The sequence below is a fragment of the Lissotriton vulgaris genome, chromosome 2_1, assembly GCF_964263255.1.
Source record: "Lissotriton vulgaris chromosome 2_1, aLisVul1.2, whole genome shotgun sequence".
Taxonomy (NCBI): Eukaryota; Metazoa; Chordata; class Amphibia; order Caudata; family Salamandridae; genus Lissotriton; species Lissotriton vulgaris.
In genome coordinates, this window is record NC_141687.1 from 1302648640 (window position 1) to 1302669381 (window position 20742).

The window sequence follows — 20742 nt, forward strand, 5'->3', positions numbered from 1 at the left end:
GGATAACAGTAAACAAGGACAAGACACACTGTCACAGTAAGGTCACTGCAGAGACAGACGATAAACACAGGGCATTCTTAGATCGGATACAGTGCATGTCTCCATCAAAGGAGCGAAATCCTGGGTTTCTTTCTGTAACTGAATGAGTTTCTGCTGATAATCAAAGCCCTACAAATATTGTAGAAGAAAATAGAACATACACAGTCACTGAGATACAAGTCTATGGCAGAGACTTCACCACACTGAACATCTTTATAAAAGAAAACACAGCATTGTGTAACTCACACAAATAGCGCCAAGACTACTTCTAACTAGTGAAAAGTTATTCCTTTTCATTCACCAACAATGAATGTTACACTTTGGAGAACACACAATACATGTGCACTTTGTCATACACTTTAAAGAAAAAAATTAGAACAGGAAAACAAAGCACTTTGTCATACACACTTTAAAGAGAGATTTCACATACTTCCGATGAATGTACACAAATACACTGGGACTGCGCAGAAGGCAGACATTTTACTCATAGGTTTTCAATTGAAAATAGAGTTACACCAGCACTAATATTTAAACAAGCATTTTCAATGCAATAGGTCTCGAATTTATGCGAGTTTAAGCTATTGGCATTGTAAATAACAATGCCTTTTATTTATGTTTTAATATTTAAAACAAAAATAAAAGGCTTAGTTATTTGCAATGTCAATAGCTCAAACCCGTTATTCTATCCTTTCACATGTAGCCTTCCCTATGTCCTTATTTGATGCTACTGTGAAGGATTCCATCGAAAATTGTTTTGGCTCTTGGTCAAATGTTGTCCTGGTGTTCGTTTCCCCCATTTTCTTTATTTTATTGATGTGACATAGTTACAGCTCAGTGTCCTTGCAACTTTGAAACGAGCATTTTTTGACTAATAGTTACCAAAATCCTCGGGTGCAGAAGTAATATTAGGCACCATTTTACGCACCATTTTACTACCATCATCACGTCATTATAACATTGCCACCTTGCCTTTGCTTTAATCCATCACACACAACCGCAACCACACGCAACCACACGCAACCACACGCAACCACACGCAACCACACGCAACCACACGCAACCACACACACACACAAAATCAACCACACACACACACACACAATCAACCACACACACACACACACACACACAATCAACCACACACACACAATCAACCACACACACACACACAACAACACACCCAACCACAAAAACAACCACACACATACAACCACACTCACACAACCACACCGTCAGTGCACACTTTCACTAGGCACAGACACATCAGTCTTCCGTGCACGCTTTCACTGGGCACAAACACCACCAGCCGCCAGTGCATGCTTTCACCTGGCACAAACACCACCAGATGTCAGTGCACGCTACCACCAGGGACACACCACCAGCCATCAGTGCACGCTTTCACCAGGCACACACACACACCACCATCCATCAGTGCACGCTTCACCAGGCACACACACCAACAGCCGTCTGTGTACGCTTCCACTAGGCACACCCACCTCCAGCCATCAGTGCACACATCAATTGTTAACGCATCCACAATTAACTATTGTAGCAATCGCATTATGGCGCACTTTACTTTTAAACATATTAATCTAAAGCGTTGGGAGAGAGCATGTCCTGCCTGCAACAGCAGGCAGTGCAAAGCTATTTGGGGAAAAAAGTGCTCGGAATATCTAATTAAAGCCTACTGAGTAACAACACACGTAACAAGGGTCGTCTCTATGGAAGGTTACAAAAGGAGATATGGCAATACTAAGGAGGGACTACTAAGAATATTGTCTGATAGACAGCCACAGTTTACAGTGGACAATGACACAAGCCAATGAAAAATATGGGTGGATCTTCAAGTCCCTACCTGAATACAGCATGTCTTAAAGCGCATGCGCTGCCCAGGCTCGACCTAAAAATGTTGTAACTTTGTGTCCTCTAGCAACAAGAATTGCTTCCTGTCTCAATTTACATGCTAGTGCTACTGCAGTGGTGAAATGCGAAATGATGGGACCCCCACCTGCAGTATGTGATGAGGAGCCCCTAAGTTTCCCATATCTCACAGCTTTTCATTGGCCTTGGGCTGAATGGAGGCCTCCTGAAGGTTTTTGGGCTCCCTTAAGGGATGGGGGCCCCTTGGACTGCTCGTTGATTCTGACAGATGCCCCACTAATCAGTTTGCACCTAGCCACACAATTAATTCATTCAAGTTGCCTGCTCAACTAAACGCAACAGCCGCCAAATATTCAGAGTTAACAGTGGCACTGTCCCTGAGACAATGGATAAATAAGGACTTTAAAAAATGATGGCTGTTGCTTTGCCACACAAACAGCAGATCATAGCTGGTTTTGTAATTTGTTCACCACCATATACAGTACTTTTGTTATTTCAACCTCTAGTTCTATGGTTGCAAACAAAATAAATAACTAAATGTAGGCTTTAATTGTATTTCTGTTTAATTAAAAAAATAAGACGTAATTGTGTATTACGCATATCTACATAAAATATATTTTTTATTTCTTTAGCAGAATGAAACTGAGCCGAAGCAGGAGAGCAACCAACAAACCAACGCAGAGCACAGTGGAGTAAAAGATAGAGCGGTGTGCCATGGAGGTGTTTCGTGTCTTGGTATTTTAAGCTGTTGCTCTTTCACCTCCTGAGTTGTCAAGGAACAATGGCATTTTTCACGCCGTGGAAACTGTCATCTCAGAAGCTTGGCTTTTTTCTTGTGTCCTTTGGCTTCATTTGGGGTATGATGCTCTTGCATTTCACTATTCAACAACGAACTCAACATGAAAGTAGCTCCATGCTTCGTGAACAGATTTTGGATCTTAGCAAGCGGTACATCAAAGCCTTGGCGGAAGAAAACAGGAATGTGGTGGATGGGCCATATGTTGGGACCATGACTGCGTATGGTGAGTATAAACATATTACAGTGCAGTCACTGCTGTCGCGTATTCAAGCTATTTATTTATTTTGTTGCTTTCCAGACTATACCTGGTAAGAAAGCTAGAATATATTCAGCCTATCAAATAGGAGTTTTTGTGCCTTGAATTTCTTGGTTAAATTATTTACTATGAGTCATTTTTAGAGCAATCCTGTTACCTTGCCCAAGAAAGAGTCTTCCTGCCCAGGTTGTTCTAGCCCTATTTTTTCAGTTCTTTTTTAGGTCAATGAATTTTTATTGCTTGGCCATTTACACAGGGATGCAAGGATAACATTATGAGATGGAAAAAGAGAAATAAACAATAAAAAAAGAGATACAGTGGTTATATATCAGATAACTATAATTTCTTGTAGGAATAAGGAGTACGTGGAGAAACCTTATTATCCAATTGTAAAACAGATAAATCTCTGGGTAACATGAATAGACACACAGAATATATGTAGATATACAGTTTTAGGCAATATAATGGGATCATGTTAAGTCTCCACTTTTCTCTGTGCCTCCAGTGCAGCATATTAGTTTGTCACACTTCATTGATCTTCTATTCATGCAGTCTTTGAAGCAATTACATTTTGTGAACAAATGAAGCCCGACCATGTATAATTTATACTGAGTATTCATTCCCACATGGAAAACATATTCTTCCTCTTTTGTTAATGTATTTTTCCAGGCTTTGAACGTGACATGTTTCCCCAGTAAAATGTTTGCCGCCATCTTGGAAGCTGATGTTAAAGGAACTGATTGTGTGTTGTGTGTGTGTGTGTGTACATGTGTGTGTACATGTAGTATGGCAAAGCGCTATTTGAGCATTTCTTTTGGAGCTGGTAAAAGCTGATTGGTTTTGACATTCAGGGTTTCTACCCAGTGGTGTAGGAAGGTGGATGCTGGCCTCCCCGGGTGTCATCACTGTGGGGGGTGAGAAAATGGCAAACATATGCGTCTTAAACACATATTTTTTGTCAAGGCGGGGGTGACAGACATTTTCCACACCAGGTACCTCCTGACCTTGCTATGCCACTGTTTCTACCTTACATGGCTGTGATGAGTATTCAAATCCAGCCCTACCCCCACACTCAAACTCCTTGGCTTCTCTAAAAAGGCCTCCACCATTCTTTCTGCAGGTTACTGTAGGGTTGGGTTTCTTGTTGCCGAATATAGAATGTAGGTTGGTGGAATGAAGTCTGGAATGGGAAAGTTGGAGGACGAACGGGTGGGGGACTTTTGAAAATAAAGCCTTTTGGAAGCTGCTAGAGTGCCCTGTGGTGAGAACTAATAAAAGAAGATATTGAACTTACCTGGATCGGGAAAGCTTCTTTTCAGTAGTGACTACGAACTCAAGCAGACCTAAAACCCAAGTCCCTGAAACGGACCATTCAAACAAAAATCTCATGCACAGTTTAGATTCTATCTAAACTGTGCATTCATTCTTGTACAAATGAGATAGAATCTAAACTGTGCATTTCGAACATGCAGTAAATAAGGAACAATTCCTCGTGATAAAACCAAGTCAGAATATTCCATTTCTGCCGACCTGTTCGCAACGTTCTAAAATAATTTTGCCTCCTGATGTTCCTAAAACTAGTTCTTCACTCTTAACTTAATTGAGGCGCCAGTACATTCCCACTGCTCAAATAACTCTGGCACAGCAAAAGTTAGTTGTACATACTTGAGAAAAAGTGTGGCTAACTTATTATTCAGAGGAAGCTCTTTTTGATGACGGCATTTAAGAACCTTGTTTTGCTTTTTACCCAAATTGAAACCCATAGCAAGAGCAGAAGAATTTTTATAAAATCACTAATGGAGGGAGTACCAGTTTCTGAGTGACTACTAAAATTAGGGGCGCGTTTCGGAACCGCCAACAACCAATGTAAAAAAATAATCTGGTACTTGCTGGGGGGGGGGTTTGAAGTCCGTATAGTCCCAAACCACTGTCCGGGAAAAGCACACAGAGGTAACGTTTGATTCTATGTCTCGGGTATGGATGGGCTTATTTGACTTTTCTCCTACTTTATAGGCAAATCTGTACACTGCCTCAGTTGATCTCAACATTTGTTGAGTTCTAGTGAAGAGAAGGTGTCTCCAACCTATAGATGAGGCAAATGGTAGACCCAAGTAATTAAAGTGGGTTACTCTCTCTAACCTTCTAGTAACAATCGAATGCTGTCTAATCTTGGTTCCCTTTTGCCCACAGGTCATAGCCTATGATTTGGAGAGATTAATATTCAAGTCCACTTCAGTTATAAAAAAGAGTGAGGGATTGAACACCATTTGCTGTCATTGATAACAAAACAACATCATCAGTGTAAAACTGCTCCAAAGCTGTGGCTAATCTTTCCCTTGATTTATTAGGAACTTTTCTAGACCATTAATCTAGATGAAAAATTTTAAAAAGGCGTTAAATCTCATCCTTTTCTCACCCCACTGGACAAAGTTATTTTTCCAGGGCAAGCCCCTTTAGTGCCCCTGGGTACGCTCTCATTCGTACCTTTATGTAATCACCTTATTCTTTTTAAAAGGGAGATTCAAATTTTCTTCACCCCCAGATATTTCATCAAATGCCATAACTTGGACTAGTTCACTGAGGCAAAGGTGCAAGTTAAATCTGTGAAACCCACGTGAATTTATTCCATCTTGGCCTTAATGTAATTTCTAATCAAATGTTGAGGCATTACACCACCCTTCACATGCCTGGGAGGAAACCATATTGGATCTCTGACAGCGTTCCGCTTTCCTCTGCCCTGCACTCACACAAAGAAATGGGGCGGTAACCAGCAGGAGGACTCCAATCTCCCTTTTTGAAGATAAAAACTATGGTAGCTTCTGACCAGGTAGGTTGGAAGGCTCCTAGAATGGCAGCCCAGATCACATTCGTCAAGAGCTGGGGCTCACAAGAAATGTTGCTTTTAGAAACAGACAACCACAGGAAAACACTCATCCAGACCCTAATAATAAGCAGAATGGACTATTGTAATGGCCTGTACATATCGGCAAATGAGGAACAACTGGATAAACTACAAGTAGTCCAAAACACAGCAGCAAGACTGGCTCTTAATGCTCCCACCAGAACTCCCTCCCGTCCTCTTTTACACCAACTGCATTGGCTGCCGGTAAAGCAGCGTATCAAATTCAAAATATGCTGTTTGATACACAGATGCCTGTTCGGTACTGGCCCCAAAGACCTAAAGGAAAAATTTGTTCCATATACCCCCGGACGCACACTCCGCTCAAGCAACCATCAGCTGTTACAGGTCCCAAAAATCAGAAGAGCCAGACAAGGTGGTCGAGCTCTATCATACAAAGGACCTATCCTTTGGAATTCCCTACCTCCTGCACTGAAACTGATCACCAGTCTTGAACCTTTCAGAAAAAAACTCAAAACATATCTCTTTACGTTGCCATAAACTAAACTCCTTATCCACAGTTGAAAGTCTACAGTAACTGTACAGTGAAAGCAAAAGCGCAGAGATATCCCTTCAGGAATTGAATCAGGCGCTCTACAAGCACATAAATAAATAAATAAATAAACATCTACTGGTACTCAATCAGTGGCAAGGGCTTTGCCTGATAAGCAGGACATTAGTGGGAAAACTGCAGTAATCCCTTCCCTTCAACCACTAATTCATAAGATTCATAGGAGTCAACGTTCTCGTAGGAGTCAAAGACTTTAGAAAAATGGTCAACCTACTTATCAGCTGAAATTATATCTATAGTTTCCGGGGAGGTAGGAGTAATAAATAAGGTGCACCAGCCCCCAAAAAGCTCTGGCATCTTTACATTTAACAGCAATTTCCATATCATCCCAAGCCATTTCCTTAATATCCTTCCTCCGCTTTATTAGTCCCTAATAATTATTTCTACATTGCCTAATTTCCAGCTTAGACTAGGTTGCTTTTTTGAGGTCCAGAATAAGCTTTGTTTGGGCACTAGAACACGCTTGGTTAAACCAGACAAGCCTTTTGGCTGATCAACCCATGACTAATAGTCTCACAGGGTGACCGAAAGGCGAATATCATTTCAGAAGGAATGCCATCTGGGTTCAAACAAGTCTCTTTGTGTTCACCTTTGTTGAACAGAAGGTTTCTGAGAAAATAGATGGGGTCAATTTTGTCCTGTTTTAGCCGAACACCTTGATTTTAAACTGCCAGCCCGGTCTTACATTTATGTCTATCTCCCGCACGGATGAACATTGAAAGTAGATTGTGGTCGCTGAAACCCTTTGGGATGACCTTAAAATTAAACCTTGCAGTGCTTAAGGGGGCAGAAAATAAAATGAAGTTAGTGGTGCTCTCTTTCCTTGTAAAAGACCGAGGCATCAGATTGTCTGGGGGACAACTGATCTGGGGATGCAAAACTTAAATTATATTTCATAGTTAACTTATTTAAAAATTCATCATATGGATCATGCTTAAAATGGTACATTCCCTCCCCATCCTTATTCAAAAAACGACAGACCTTCCTCCTAAGATATCCACAAAATGTAATGTTTCTCTTCTGTATGTCTAGCTCATAATCTAAACCTTTAACTACAACAATATTCATGTGAACAAAAATATTATGATAAAAGTTGACATTGAATTCTAACATAACCCCGATTTTCAAAAGCAGGATTTGATTATGTGGTCTGGAAGACACTGGGTCCAAATTAAGACTGGGGCAAGTTAAGGCCAGCAGGACCACATGTGTTCCCCCTGGGTCGGCCCCTATTGGAGTGCCCAGCTGGGTAGCAGGTGGAGTTAAAAACATTGATGTGAAAGGCTTCCATTTAGCAAGTCTCTTGGCATCATATCAAGTCAAACTCATTTATAAATTGATTTCCCAATTTTGCGCAGATGCCTGCTATGTACCAAGATAATAAATGAGTGTTCTCCTTCATTTTGGCTGTACTTGTTGGGGACTCTACAGTACATGCGCCATTACCACGGATGATGACATTCAAGTTCTCTACATTTCCAACCCTCATCAATGTGTCTTCTGATCAATGCTTTATGGATGGGTGTAGTCAGTCCATTTCATTTAGGCCTTTAAGCATTCTGAAAGCATTTCTAGTAAGAATATTTAGCATTCTGCTAAATTCCTATGATTGGTGACAGTCACTCGTCAGTTTTGAAAGTTGTTAATTTGCCTTCATGATGGCTTATCAAAATAGCCCAGAGGCGTATTTTTCCCCTAGTTACAATCTAAAAAGCAGCCTTTTGAGCAGCTTGGTGCTTCTGAAGTGGATGACCACACAGTCTCCAGGTGTGAATTTCATACCAAAGCCAATACACTGGATCCTTCTTACTATATTTATTTCATCGCACAGATCTCTAAGCCAGTCGGAGAGCTGTTTGAGCCTATGAACAACCTGTTTCTCAGCTCAGCCCACCCCCTTCTGCTGCCTTTTTGGCCAAACTTGGCCATTTGCAATACAATAACATATGGAGTGCATTAAGGAGGTAGTTGTATGCGGGCAACTGTTGTAAAGCCATTGGGCACTGGATGCTCCTATTTCACAGCCACACTGCGCCTAGTCACAGACCTTGCTGCACTGAATGACCTCTCGAGTGCACTGAGGTGGCTGGCCCCTGTGCACCATTGATGGGCACAGGCTAACAGAGGATAGATACATTTGGTTCCTTTTGTGCATTATCTTGGCCTATTGGGTCATTCCCCTAATCACCAGATGGAGGCCACGAGCTTTGTAAGGTCTAAGATTTCAAAGACCTATTTTCCAAGGATTTTAGTTTATCCAGTATCAAGGTGAGGGAATCCATCAACCCAGCCTATAGTTTCAACAAGCATTTAGAGAAGAGATTCATTAAGTTTTGGTCCTGGTTTTTTTATGTCACAAAGTTTGGCTGTAGTTCAGTAGGATTTAGGGAGAGTCGGACTCTTCCTGAGAAAGTATGTGCAGAGGCTAACCTAGTCAGCGCATCATATTGGAAGTAAATTGCACCATTGTGGTTTCATTGTGAATAGCTAGCACCTACAATCAGTGCATCAAGAAACAAGTGCTGCCAGCTCCTTTTGTTTTCTTAAGTATTTGAGTGACATGCACACGCAGCATTGAGTATGCTCCAACTTGTTCGGTGACATTCTCTCCTACAAAAAGCGTGCCACGTTCCCTATGCCAATGATTCTAACTATTTCGGTACTGCGCACACTTGTATATTAAGTACTTTACAAATTCTTTTCCGAATTCCATATCCGATCTTTAAAACATTACTTATTGTGTATTTCTTTTCAGTTACCCATGACAAATGTTGGTAGTGAAATTCTTATTTTAGAATGTTATTAGTCCAGGTTCGGGAGGCATTTGCAACTTATGATGTTTAGTTTGCCATTTGGATTGACATAAAAGCATAGGCGGTGGTTGAAGTTACTGGCCATCTCCTGTTTAATGGAGGTATGTTGTACTTACCAGTAATGGAGAAAGTCACAGCATAGCTGAACCTTCCTGAGTATATAAGAATTAGGAGTGCCAACCCTCACACCTCACCAATTGTACCTTCCCTTTATTAAGTGAAGCCGTTCTTAGGTCTCGCCCTAGCCAGCGCATGCACTGCTCTACAAGACATTTAGTAAGTGGGCTTTTAAAAGTGCTACCACACGCTTTTGCTGGCTTCAAGCTTGGGGTGCGCATGCATGCGCGCAGCCGCCATCTGGCTTTTTGTCATGGCTCATTAAGCATTACAGCGAGCGAATCACTTTCGTGTTAATGCTCCTCCACCCCCTTGCTCTCTGCTTTCACTACCCCCTCCCTTCTCCCCCTCCCTCCTTGTTAGTCACCGGGCTGAATTTGTGCGTCCGAGGTTTCTTAATGTGGCGCTCTTAAGCTACCTGTCTCTGTACGGGGCAAAAACTGTCAACAAGCTAACCAGCACAACAGCGACAAAAAGTCTAGGGCAGGTCTTCAGCACTTTACATAATCTCCCCTGTAGCTGTCTTAACTTGGTGGAATGTTGGCACCACACCTGCAAAATCCCTTTCAGCGTCCGCCATCAAACTTGCGGACATCATGTATTTTTAATTAATTACATCTGTGCAGCACTCTTAAAGTGTTTCTGGGCTGTCTTCAGCCCCTTTTCTCATCTCCCTGTAGCAGTCTAACTTGGTGGAATGTTGGTGTCTTATTCCCGCATACATCCCCCCGCCGCCCTGCCGGCGAACTCCCGGACATCATGTATTTGTATTAATCTCTGCAGAGCATACGAAAAATATTTTTGGGATGTGTTCAGCCATTTACCTGATCTCTTCGTAGCTGTCTAACTTGGTGGAATGTTGGCATATTTCTCCAGGACATCGTGTATATTTAATTAGATCTGCATATAATTATATTTGAAAATGTCAGTGTTCATCTTATTCATCAACTAAGCACTAACAGGCAATATTAAAGTAGCAGTCTCTGCAATCTCATTTGGTCCCACAGGAGTACAGGCAAGGCAATATTCCCAATCTCTTCAAAGTGGATATACGTTAGAAACAGTGGTGCAAATTTAAAGTGTTTCAAATCTGATGTGTTGTGTGTTGCTTTTGTGATTTTTCTTTTTTTTTTATATAACTTACCAGGTTTCAAAACACAAATGTCGATAAACTCCAAGAAGATGGCATTATTTCTCAATCGTGACATCTGGAGAGTTGAAGAGAAGGGTTTGTTTTTAAGTGTTATGAGTACTGGCAGTGGTGCAGAACTTCTATACAGAGGCAGAGGGCTAAGGGAGTGAATTCCCCAACACAGTGCCGCTAGCCCTAGGCTGTAGTACAATGGGTGGAAAATAAATAGCTTTGGCATGTTTTAAAGGAATCTTTCAAAGTGTGGCTACCTGGCAGTTCAAACTTTTTTTACCTACCAAAGTAGTTTACACTACTATGTTCAACATCATGTTATTTGCTATTTAAAAAAATCCAACCAGCAGCATTCCAAACTTAAAAACTACTATGACGTACAATTACGCAACCAGATTATGAACAGGTTAATGTGTCTGGATGCCTAAACACTTATAAGGTCCCAAAAGCGAGACCTGTTGGCTATGCCAATGCTTGTTCTCTTGGTCTTCCAGTCTGCCATTTTCTGCTCAATTTAATGTATTAAAGTTACAGGTCCAGCAACTACACAGTTTCATTGTATACAGTATGCCTTGATTGTTATGAGAAAAACCTCTTGGGAGAAAAATACAAGTGACTTCCAGAATGTAGTATTGTTTTTATTAGTATGTTCCAATATTTTGTACTTAACTCTGTCAAATTGTAAGTGCTCACAGGGACACTGAAAACAAGGAAACTTCACTGAATTCTGGAAAAATAACAAACTTTATTATGAAATAAACTTTTCAAACCTTCCTGTTCTAAAATGTTGAAAGATGCACACATTGAAAGTAAACATATTTGCTAGTGCAATTTATCAACAAAAATATTTTGAGTTTTTCCAACATTATTAAGCAAAAACATGAGTTTCAACCTAATCTTTCACTTTTTGAAAACTGCAGATACAAATCAAACCATAGCCTCTGGATGCCTCTGTAACCACACTGTATTGCCTAAAAAAGGTTGTAGGTTGTGTTGTGATAGCTGAGGTCTGACCGGACATATCTAAAATGTAATGCAATTATAATTCCCACGGCATATTTGGGAAAGTGGAGCCTAATGTTTTTCGGTATGTTTGGAAACAGGAGACAAAGTAAATATTTTGTTATTTTATTTTTATGGATGCTTCCATTCCCACCTGTATTTACAACAAGGGGTGGTGAGGGACAGAGTCTCTGAATTAAGCAGAAAGCTCTCACCCAGTCAAGAGATCAGGGCTAGATCCAACACCGTTTTTTAGCTCACTGCACCATCCCAGTTTCAGAACCTGGCTGTATGCAAATTAGTCTGTTCCTGTCCCAGTGCATGATGGGAACAGGGCAAACCAAACTACAAAAGCCAATTCTTACACTGGGAAGGAAACAAGCTCCCGGGGACCGGTTTCTGGCATTACAGCCGTCTTCGGCCCGGTTTGCTTGAATCCTGATGGTGCAATGAGCAAGGGTCTCACATCTGAGAATACCCTTCCACGCTTAGGGTGGACAAAAATATTTACAACAAGGGGTGGTGAGGGACAGAGTCTCTGAATTAAGCAGAAAGCTCTCACCCAGTCAAGAGATCAGGGCTAGATCCAACACCGTTTTTTAGCTCACTGCACCATCCCAGTTTCAGAACCTGGCTGTATGCAAATTAGTCTGTTCCTGTCCCAGTGCATGATGGGAACAGGGCAAACCAAACTACAAAAGCCAATTCTTACACTGGGAAGGAAACAAGCTCCCGGGGACCGGTTTCTGGCATTACAGCCGTCTTCGGCCCGGTTTGCTTGAATCCTGATGGTGCAATGAGCAAGGGTCTCACATCTGAGAATACCCTTCCACGCTTAGGGTGGACAAAAATATTTACAACAAGGGGTGGTGAGGGACAGAGTCTCTGAATTAAGCAGAAAGCTCTCACCCAGTCAAGAGATCAGGGCTAGATCCAACACCGTTTTTTAGCTCACTGCACCATCCCAGTTTCAGAACCTGGCTGTATGCAAATTAGTCTGTTCCTGTCCCAGTGCATGATGGGAACAGGGCAAACCAAACTACAAAAGCCAATTCTTACACTGGGAAGGAAACAAGCTCCCGGGGACCGGTTTCTGGCATTACAGCCGTCTTCGGCCCGGTTTGCTTGAATCCTGATGGTGCAATGAGCAAGGGTCTCACATCTGAGAATACCCTTCCACGCTTAGGGTGGACAAAAATATTTACAACAAGGGGTGCAAAGCTTCTCATATCTGCAGCTTCGTACCATCATATGCGGTCTTTGTTGCAGTGCTTACTTGCATCTTTCTATTGTGTAACAAGTGAACTTTGAAATCTTTGAAAAGTTTTGTAGCGTTTTCTGGTGCCCCCTGGATGAATAAACTCCATCCTCAAAGATGTATTGAACATACAATTCCACCCCGCCCCCAACTCCTGTCACCCTGTTCAGCCATGGGTCAGGAGTGATATTACCATGACATGACAGCAAGGATGTTGAGGAGACTGCTTGTGAGTCTTTGTTCAGTGTCATTGTGGGCTGATCTAGAGGTAGCTGTTGCATAGTGGTGGGAAATATCTGATCCCAACTATTTTGCAAAAGTTGAGGATTTGGCCTGCAGGATTTTGAATCCTGGTGAAGCCATGGTTTGTCTGTTTGTGATCCATTACTGGAGTGGCGTGTCACAGTGAGTGATCCTTGATAGACTGTTACAGTGGAATAGAGCTGATGCAAGAGGTGGGATGAGGCCATTACCTGTACTCATCAAAGTCTCCAATCAGTAGATATGGTACTTGGTAACAAGACGGAAAGAGGGAGGATGATGGATTGGGCAACCATGCTTATGGAGCCTAGTGAGGCTCCTACAGAGGCTCAGTTTAGATAAATTAGGCTTTGTACATACTGGAAGGTTTTGTAACGGGCAACTGTAGTACTGCTAATATAGGTCTGATAGGCCACTGTAGAAGATGCCATCAAAAACTCTGAAGTGTAATAGATCTGTCCCAATAGTTAAAGGCAATGGAAGATTTTTATCTAGTAGTAGGCTGTTGAAGGTTCCAGTGATTCACATTCCATTATCTACACTGCATGTAGGTTGTAAACTTTCCTCCACGTAATCAGGGTATCACCTGGATTGGCTGCCTGGCATAATGTCCAACCATCTGCCGTTGCTCTGGAGATACTTGATTGGTCAGACCACAGGACCATCAATTTATTCCCCCACCAATACAAAATACTTTACATCATTACTATTTAGAACATGAGGGAACCCCACCCTTTTTATAAGGTCCACTCCATGTTTTTAAGGTTTCTCAGAGGGCATGTTGTTAACTTCTTTTTAATATGTATGTGACATTTTGTCATGACCTTCTCTGGCATTTGGGTAGGATATTACAAAACTGCACTGATTGCACAGTTTTTTCAAATGCTCTAAGGTTTTGCAAAGGGAGCAAGGGAACATTTAGTACACTTTTGGGGAGATACAACTGGGAACGGACAGAAGTTGGCTTGGATATAGTAAGGATATAACTGAGTTTATTTTAGTTACCTCAGCCAATAAGCCTACCCAACTGAGCGAGGCGTATGAATTCATCATGATAGTGGGAATCTCTGTTTCACTTGGGCAAACCGTGAAACCACTGGGAATGCTTTTTGAGTATGTTATTCATGGCCCCCAGGTTAACACTATAATTGCCTCCAGCATACATGAAACTTGTGAGGTGCATCATTGTTTTCCCTTTAGAGGACTCCATGCTTAATTTGAGGTAGTGGGTGCAGGATAGGCCTACTAGCGTTCGTTTTTGGTGACCAGCAGTTATTTTTGCTCATCAGACTTCGATCAAGAGAAAGAGCGAGAAAACACAAAAGTGGAAAGGAGGGGGACGTGACAGACGGAAATAATTACTAAGAAAGGAGGAATTAAAAAGACCCGGGAAGATCTGGATGAAGTGGCAGGGAGTGTCTAGTGGTAAGTAAGGGCCATAAGGTGGAATCAACAGTATGAAGCCTTGGTATTACGCTCTCCCGCCATTTGATAGAGCTGGCTGTGGGCATCTGAGCAAAAGTTTTGGTCAGACGCTTATTTTGACAAATTAAGCATTGAAAGAGCATAGAGATACCATATATATGGAAAGGTACCCCCGAGATTTGTCGGTCTGGGAGCAAGGGGGGAAAAAAACACAAAGTATAGAAAAAAATTCCCACACAACCTATAATATTTTTCTATAGGATAACTAGAGCCCTACGGACTGCCTATTACTGGAGTTAGCAAATCATGCACATGATCATACTGTTTGTATTTTCTCAGTTTCTTGGAGTATACAAAAGTTGAACACGTTTATAACACTACAAAAGCAATCCCCAGGACACAGTATCCTAGTGATCAAGAATGGAGAGAAAGAGATGCAAGTAAAGAACACATTGTTTTCTTTATAAACCCCTCACTCACCAACCTGGTTGGTGACATGCTTCATCATCGGGGTCCACCTGAGTGACCGAGTGCCACTCAGGTGTGCTTCGACGCCTGCGACTGCAGCGGAGCTGGTCATTTTTGTTAGTTGTGCAAGTGATAGTGGATTAAAAGGTACACTACATGTACTCTAAGTTATTTTATTCTAGTCATGTGTCACCATTAAAAGCAAGTGGGGTACTTCTACTGGTGTGGAATTGGACGGAAAGTCCGCAATTAAAGTGCGAATAAGGTCAACATGTTTCAACCTTTTTTGCTTTGTTTTAGGTTTTCGGCAGGACCAGGTGAATCGAGTAGGGAGGTCTGCACACGCTAAGGTGCACCTGTCCCCGATTCGGCTAAGTGTCAAACCGTGTACTTACGGTTTGGTTTGCTTACATCCTTCTTAGGATAAATCTGTAACAATAGAGCAGAACATAATAGTTGCACATTGATAGATAACTTGTTACTCGATTCACCTGGTCCTGACGAAAACCTAAAACAAAGCAAACAAGCATTTGCAATGCAATAGGTCTCGCATTATTAAAGTTTGAGGCATTATTTAGCAATGCCAATAGCTCACACTTTAATAATGCAAGACCTATTGCATTGCAAATGCTTGTTTTTTTAAGCAGGTGGCGGACCTTGGGGTAGGAAGCAACATGGAGGTGCACTGGTGAAAGGTGGGAGCAAGCCAGAGCCATGCGGGTGAGACGCAATATGGAGAGGGCAGGTGGACTCGAGCAACATGGAGAGCAGAACTGGGGGGCAGAATCAACTGAGGGCACGGATTCAAGCAAAGCTAACAGGAGATAGAGCAGCTTGGAGTTGGAGGGGAGAAGCACAAACTAGAGCAGTACACAAGCTGGAAAGCGCGTGCTCTATTGTGGAGTTCTTAAACAAAAAAGGGGGGGTGTAGTACTTCGAAAGTGAGCAGAGGAAGGACACGAGGGATGCGTCCATGCTCAAGGGGCAGGCCAAACACAAGAAATGGAATGAACGCATAAGCAGACCAAAGCAAACAAACGAGCATGAAAATAAAGGCAAACAATGGTAAGCACTGGGTAGCCTCTATGCCCACTTTAATGTAACGACAAACTTCATAAAGGACAGTGCAAGCGATGTTTAGGAAGTGAGACCTAAAAACTGCAAAATCTACAATCAGCTACACTTTAATGCATAAAGGACTTCAAAGCAAAGGTACCATGGAAGTACCAAACACTAATTCAAACCAGGAGAATAATAATAATGCATTGGGCCTAGAAATCATGTAAAAATCGAGCATTGGATAACAATCCATTACAACGCTAGGTACGGAAACTAAATGAAATCATTGGAAACCAGCTCATATATGCTGGCATTAATCTCTCATGAGCACTCGGTTGGATAGCTTGATTGATAAACCTCATTTTACTGGACCCATTATAAAGATCATCCTAACACAAGCATTTGCAATGCAGTAGGTCTCGCTTTTATGAGAGTTTAAGCTATTAGCATTGTAAATGACAATGCCTTTTATTTTTGTTTCAAAAACCAAAACATAAATAAAAGGCATTGTCATTTACAATGCCAATAGCTCAAACTTGCGTAAATGCGAGAACTATTGCATTGCAAATGCTTGTTTCAGCTTTGCTCTTGGGTTCCTAAAGTGATAGATATGTATAAGATTATGATATAATTAAAATATGTCTTTGATCATGTCTAAAAAAACCTACATACTGAAAATTCTCGCAGCGCTTTGATACTAGATGATGTTGTCACTATTAGGTTACACGAAGAGGCCAGCAGCAAGCGCATTACCCACTGTGCTATTGTTCCGAATGCTAACGAAGTGTACACGGGTGGAGCGATATGAGCGTTTTATTTAATTAGCATTCATTCAGGTGAAACAGGGTAGATGCACGTCCGAGAGTGCTGTAGAGCTATGCAAAGCGCAGAATTACGAAAGCCTGATCTGTGACGTCATGCGCAATTCGTTTTAGATGGTTCTGATTTACATAATCAATAGGATACATACAGGCGCCAAGGACATACACCACGAGGAAGAAGGACACGTGACTTATTAATTGGAAAAAGGTCTATAGCCAAGTGAAGAACTTAATAGACAAATCAATATATATGGAAGACAGTGATAGAATATGCAAAAAACTGCCCACTTTATTAAGAAACTAACCACCCAATTGATGAATCCATTCTTTCATTTTATTAATTAAAAGCGTATATATATCTTTTTTCTTTTTGTCTTTTTTTCTTTCTTTTTTTCCGATTTTAAATTTTCAATTCATATACAAAAATTCATAAAAACACGTAACAAACAGACAATTAGCATTAGACTTGACAGATGATGGAGGCAATGCAGTAGATGAACACTGCGCGTTTCGGCTAGGCAGCCTTCCTCAGGTGACCGTCTATTGCACTAAAATATTAAACATATGGGTGTGAGTCAAAAATGCAGATTATGTACAGTGGGCACAGTGCGGCAGCACTCTATATACAGAGAGAGCAGTTGTAATACATCATAATATGTTAGATCTTATTTATAACCATTCCATACAGTGCAGATGTGTATTTTCAAGGGTTAACATGTAAATAGCCACATATCATTTGTATATATATTTCCATCAGTAGTTACCTTAAAGACTGTCTGAACAATTAGAAATACATCACGATTTGTAGGATTGGTTAACTAGCTTCACTTCACAAATATTCATCCAGTCAATCTTTACTTTACTATATAATCATATTTTTCAAACATGGTAAAGCATGCGATCATAAGCAAGTCATGTGCGTACAAGAATATCACATAATTTACATAACCTCAAGGTAAAAGGTTGTTGGGGACATACTCAGTTAGATAGCAACTTGCAATTATCGCATTGATTATAAAAGGAAGTATCCACAAAAATACATAGGACAAAAAATACTTGCATACACAAACCAGGCTTTTAGAAAAAAGGGATTACACACAGCCAGTCGTCAAACACTCACTTTCTTGTCAGAGCTGGTAAAGGAAGATAATGGGGAAATAAGTCATGATAGTGTCCCCCCTCAGCAGCTAGATTACAGATGGAATACAGCATCCATTCTTGATCAAAAACAGGCAAAAAAGGAACGCCCATATGACTGGATACTTAACGACTCGATATACATAACCAGTTAGGTTGCCACGATGGAGAAATAGATTATTATAGATTGGGCCACGCTTGTGAATAGCTACCAATTATAAAGATTGTACAGAGAGAAATTGATGCCACTTTATCCACACCGTGTTGTCCACCAATTGGTCTTCCTAAATTATGTACTTACCCATTGATAATTGGCGATAGGCATGATAGGTTTTCCCCAAACTTGGATACAAGTGATGATGATTCCTGGTGGATGATAAGAACAAAGCTAAGATATAGTATAAAAACCATATGGAGATGTGCAAAAATGCTGATTGCTTAATAATGATATATGATTATATATACCTCAAAGGGAATGTGTTTCTCTAACGATGTACGGGGAAGCTGTACTATGCCGCAACGTTTGCCATGTTATGTCACATCAGGTTATTGTAAACTAAGCTGTGTCGTGACGTGTTAATTTGGCATGTCATACTATGGCATGTTATACGAGTCTCTGGTTATGTAATGTTACATCACTGCACGGTATGCTAACGTCAGAACATGTCGAAGCGTGGTATGCTAAGTATGATGCGGTATGGTGTTTATTCTCAGAAAGCTCTATATGAGGCTCAGTAGACATCTAAAAAATAAACAATACATATAAAAGGGGCAAATTCAGAAGAAAATAAAGGCATGCGGTCACGCGCTGCCAAATAAAACAAGTGGCACGCACGTCACGTCTGTGTGGGCACAATCATAGCTCCTCCCACGGCCTATTGCTGTTGATTATGCTCTTGGTGCGCTTAATAGACACCAATAGGCCATGGGAGGAGCTATGCGCGTGCTTTGGGCCAATTGCGTGCAGTCTTTTACAATAAGACGCACGCAAAGGACAATGGGGGAGCTGAAAAGGAAACGCACGTGCACAAGCGTATGCGATTCCTAGGTCAGTTCACAATCCCTGTTTTTAGGTCTCGCCTGTCGATGCGCATGCGCATCGAGCAAGGCGAGAGTATTGGCACTTATCCGCTCTTTATCCACACTGCAAGGAATCGTGGCGATTCCTTGCAGTGCGCGAGAAATTTAAGCTCAATGCGCATGCGCATTGAGCTTAAATGCGCGTGCACATGCCCCCAGCCGCCTACTCTCTCTCACAGCCTCCCCCAGCTCCGCCCCCTCACTTGATTGCACGGCCGCTAGGCCGTGCCTCCCCTACTCTCCTCCCCCCTCCTCCTCTCCTCCCCTGCCTGCCTGCCGCTAGGCCGTGCCTCCCCTACTCTCCTCCCCCCTCCTCCTCCTACTCTCCTCCCCTGCCTGCCGTGTCGCACCTCTCCCCTCTCCGCCCCCTCCCCTGCCCGCCCCCTCCCCTGCCCGCCGTGTTACGGTGAAAGGCTTGTTTCCGTTTGTCTCTCTCCTTTCAGGTATTCCCTTCCTGTATTCTTTTTCCTCGAGCTTTACAATATTTCTCCCAAGTGCCCCCACCTTCTACCTTTGTCCCTCAATTTAAACATTTTCCTTCGGCCTCCTTTTCAATTATGCTCCTCAATTTTCTGCCTTGAGGTTCAGTCGCCCCCTTCAATGGCCTTCCTCTCCTCGTCCTTCCTTCCTCTTGCCTCTCTCCTCCGGTCCCGGTTCCCACGCTGCCTGTCCCTGCCTCCTGCCTGTCTTTGGGGTCTCCGTCTTCTTTGGTTGTCCCTCCCCTTCCCGCCGTGTCGCATTTCTCCTCCCCCCTCCACTGGTCCCCGCAGCCTCCTCGAGTGAAGCCCCTGCCTGCGCCAGCCCTGCCTGTGAGTACCGCGTGCCTGCAGCAGCTCTCCGAATTCGACTGCCTCCTGCAGGCGACCCCTCCCTTACATGTTACTGCTCCATGTCTGTGACCGCATCGTTTCTCTCCGCCTGTGACTGCTCCTGCCTGCGATTGTGCGTTGACTGTAACTGGTCTCCAGTTGTGTGTGTGCGCTCTGTAACTGCTGCACACATGAGCCTGCTCCTGCGATTGCTTCCTGTCCGACTGTTTCTTGTGTTTGTTTAACAGTTTATTCTGACCAATTGATTTACAGTTCACATTCGGGATTTCACACGGTTTGCGAAGTTAGCTGGAAACTAAGTATATGCTGGGGCTTTGTCAGGTACATGCAAACGAGAGCAAACTTACTCAAACACAACTCCAGACCTTCCTGAAGTAAAATCCTTGTCTGACTGGCGCAGAGTTAAGAGGCGAACGCGCTGTCGTCGTTTGCGTTCCAACTTAAATATATCGCGCCAAAAGATTAAAAGCAAAGAAGAGCTCACTCACGCGCACACACGCAAATAGTTGTAACTTTTACAGCGCGTGCCTCTTGAATTTACGTAGCAAATCTCGCGTCATTGTTGATAAAAAAACACGTGCACAATTATACTATATCCAATCCTGGCTGCCCCGCTACAGTATTTGCACTGAATTATTGCTCGCCCATGTCAGGCTTCGTTTAGCGCTTGCAAACGGATGTAGATTTAATATAATGTTACCCGTCTTCAGCCATGGTTCTTTCCTTCGCGTTTTGCCGCGATGACTCTGCGAGAACCCCTTTAACTTCCACGGCTCAGAACCGGAACGCAGCAGCCAGTCGGATACCAAAAGCAAACGAAGCCATAATCATTGTCGCCCCACCGTCGCTCTCTTCCACAGGTTTCCCATCTCTTCGGACATC

The 20742-nt window shown here is 42.3% G+C and overlaps 1 protein-coding gene across 2 annotated transcripts in view; it reads left to right on the forward strand.

Moving 5' to 3' along the window:
• The window catches only part of MGAT5 (alpha-1,6-mannosylglycoprotein 6-beta-N-acetylglucosaminyltransferase), a 752885-nt gene that overhangs the window by 125555 nt on the left and 606588 nt on the right, over positions 1-20742 (forward strand). The window contains exon 2 of one of the 2 annotated variants that reach the window (XM_086957066.1): positions 2553-2942. In XM_086957066.1, the coding sequence (XP_086813192.1) occupies positions 2702-2942 (241 nt within the window). In that variant the 5' untranslated portion in view covers positions 2553-2701. The remainder of the gene's footprint in view (positions 1-2552; positions 2943-20742) is intronic. The other variant, XM_086957067.1, reaches the window with a different exon arrangement.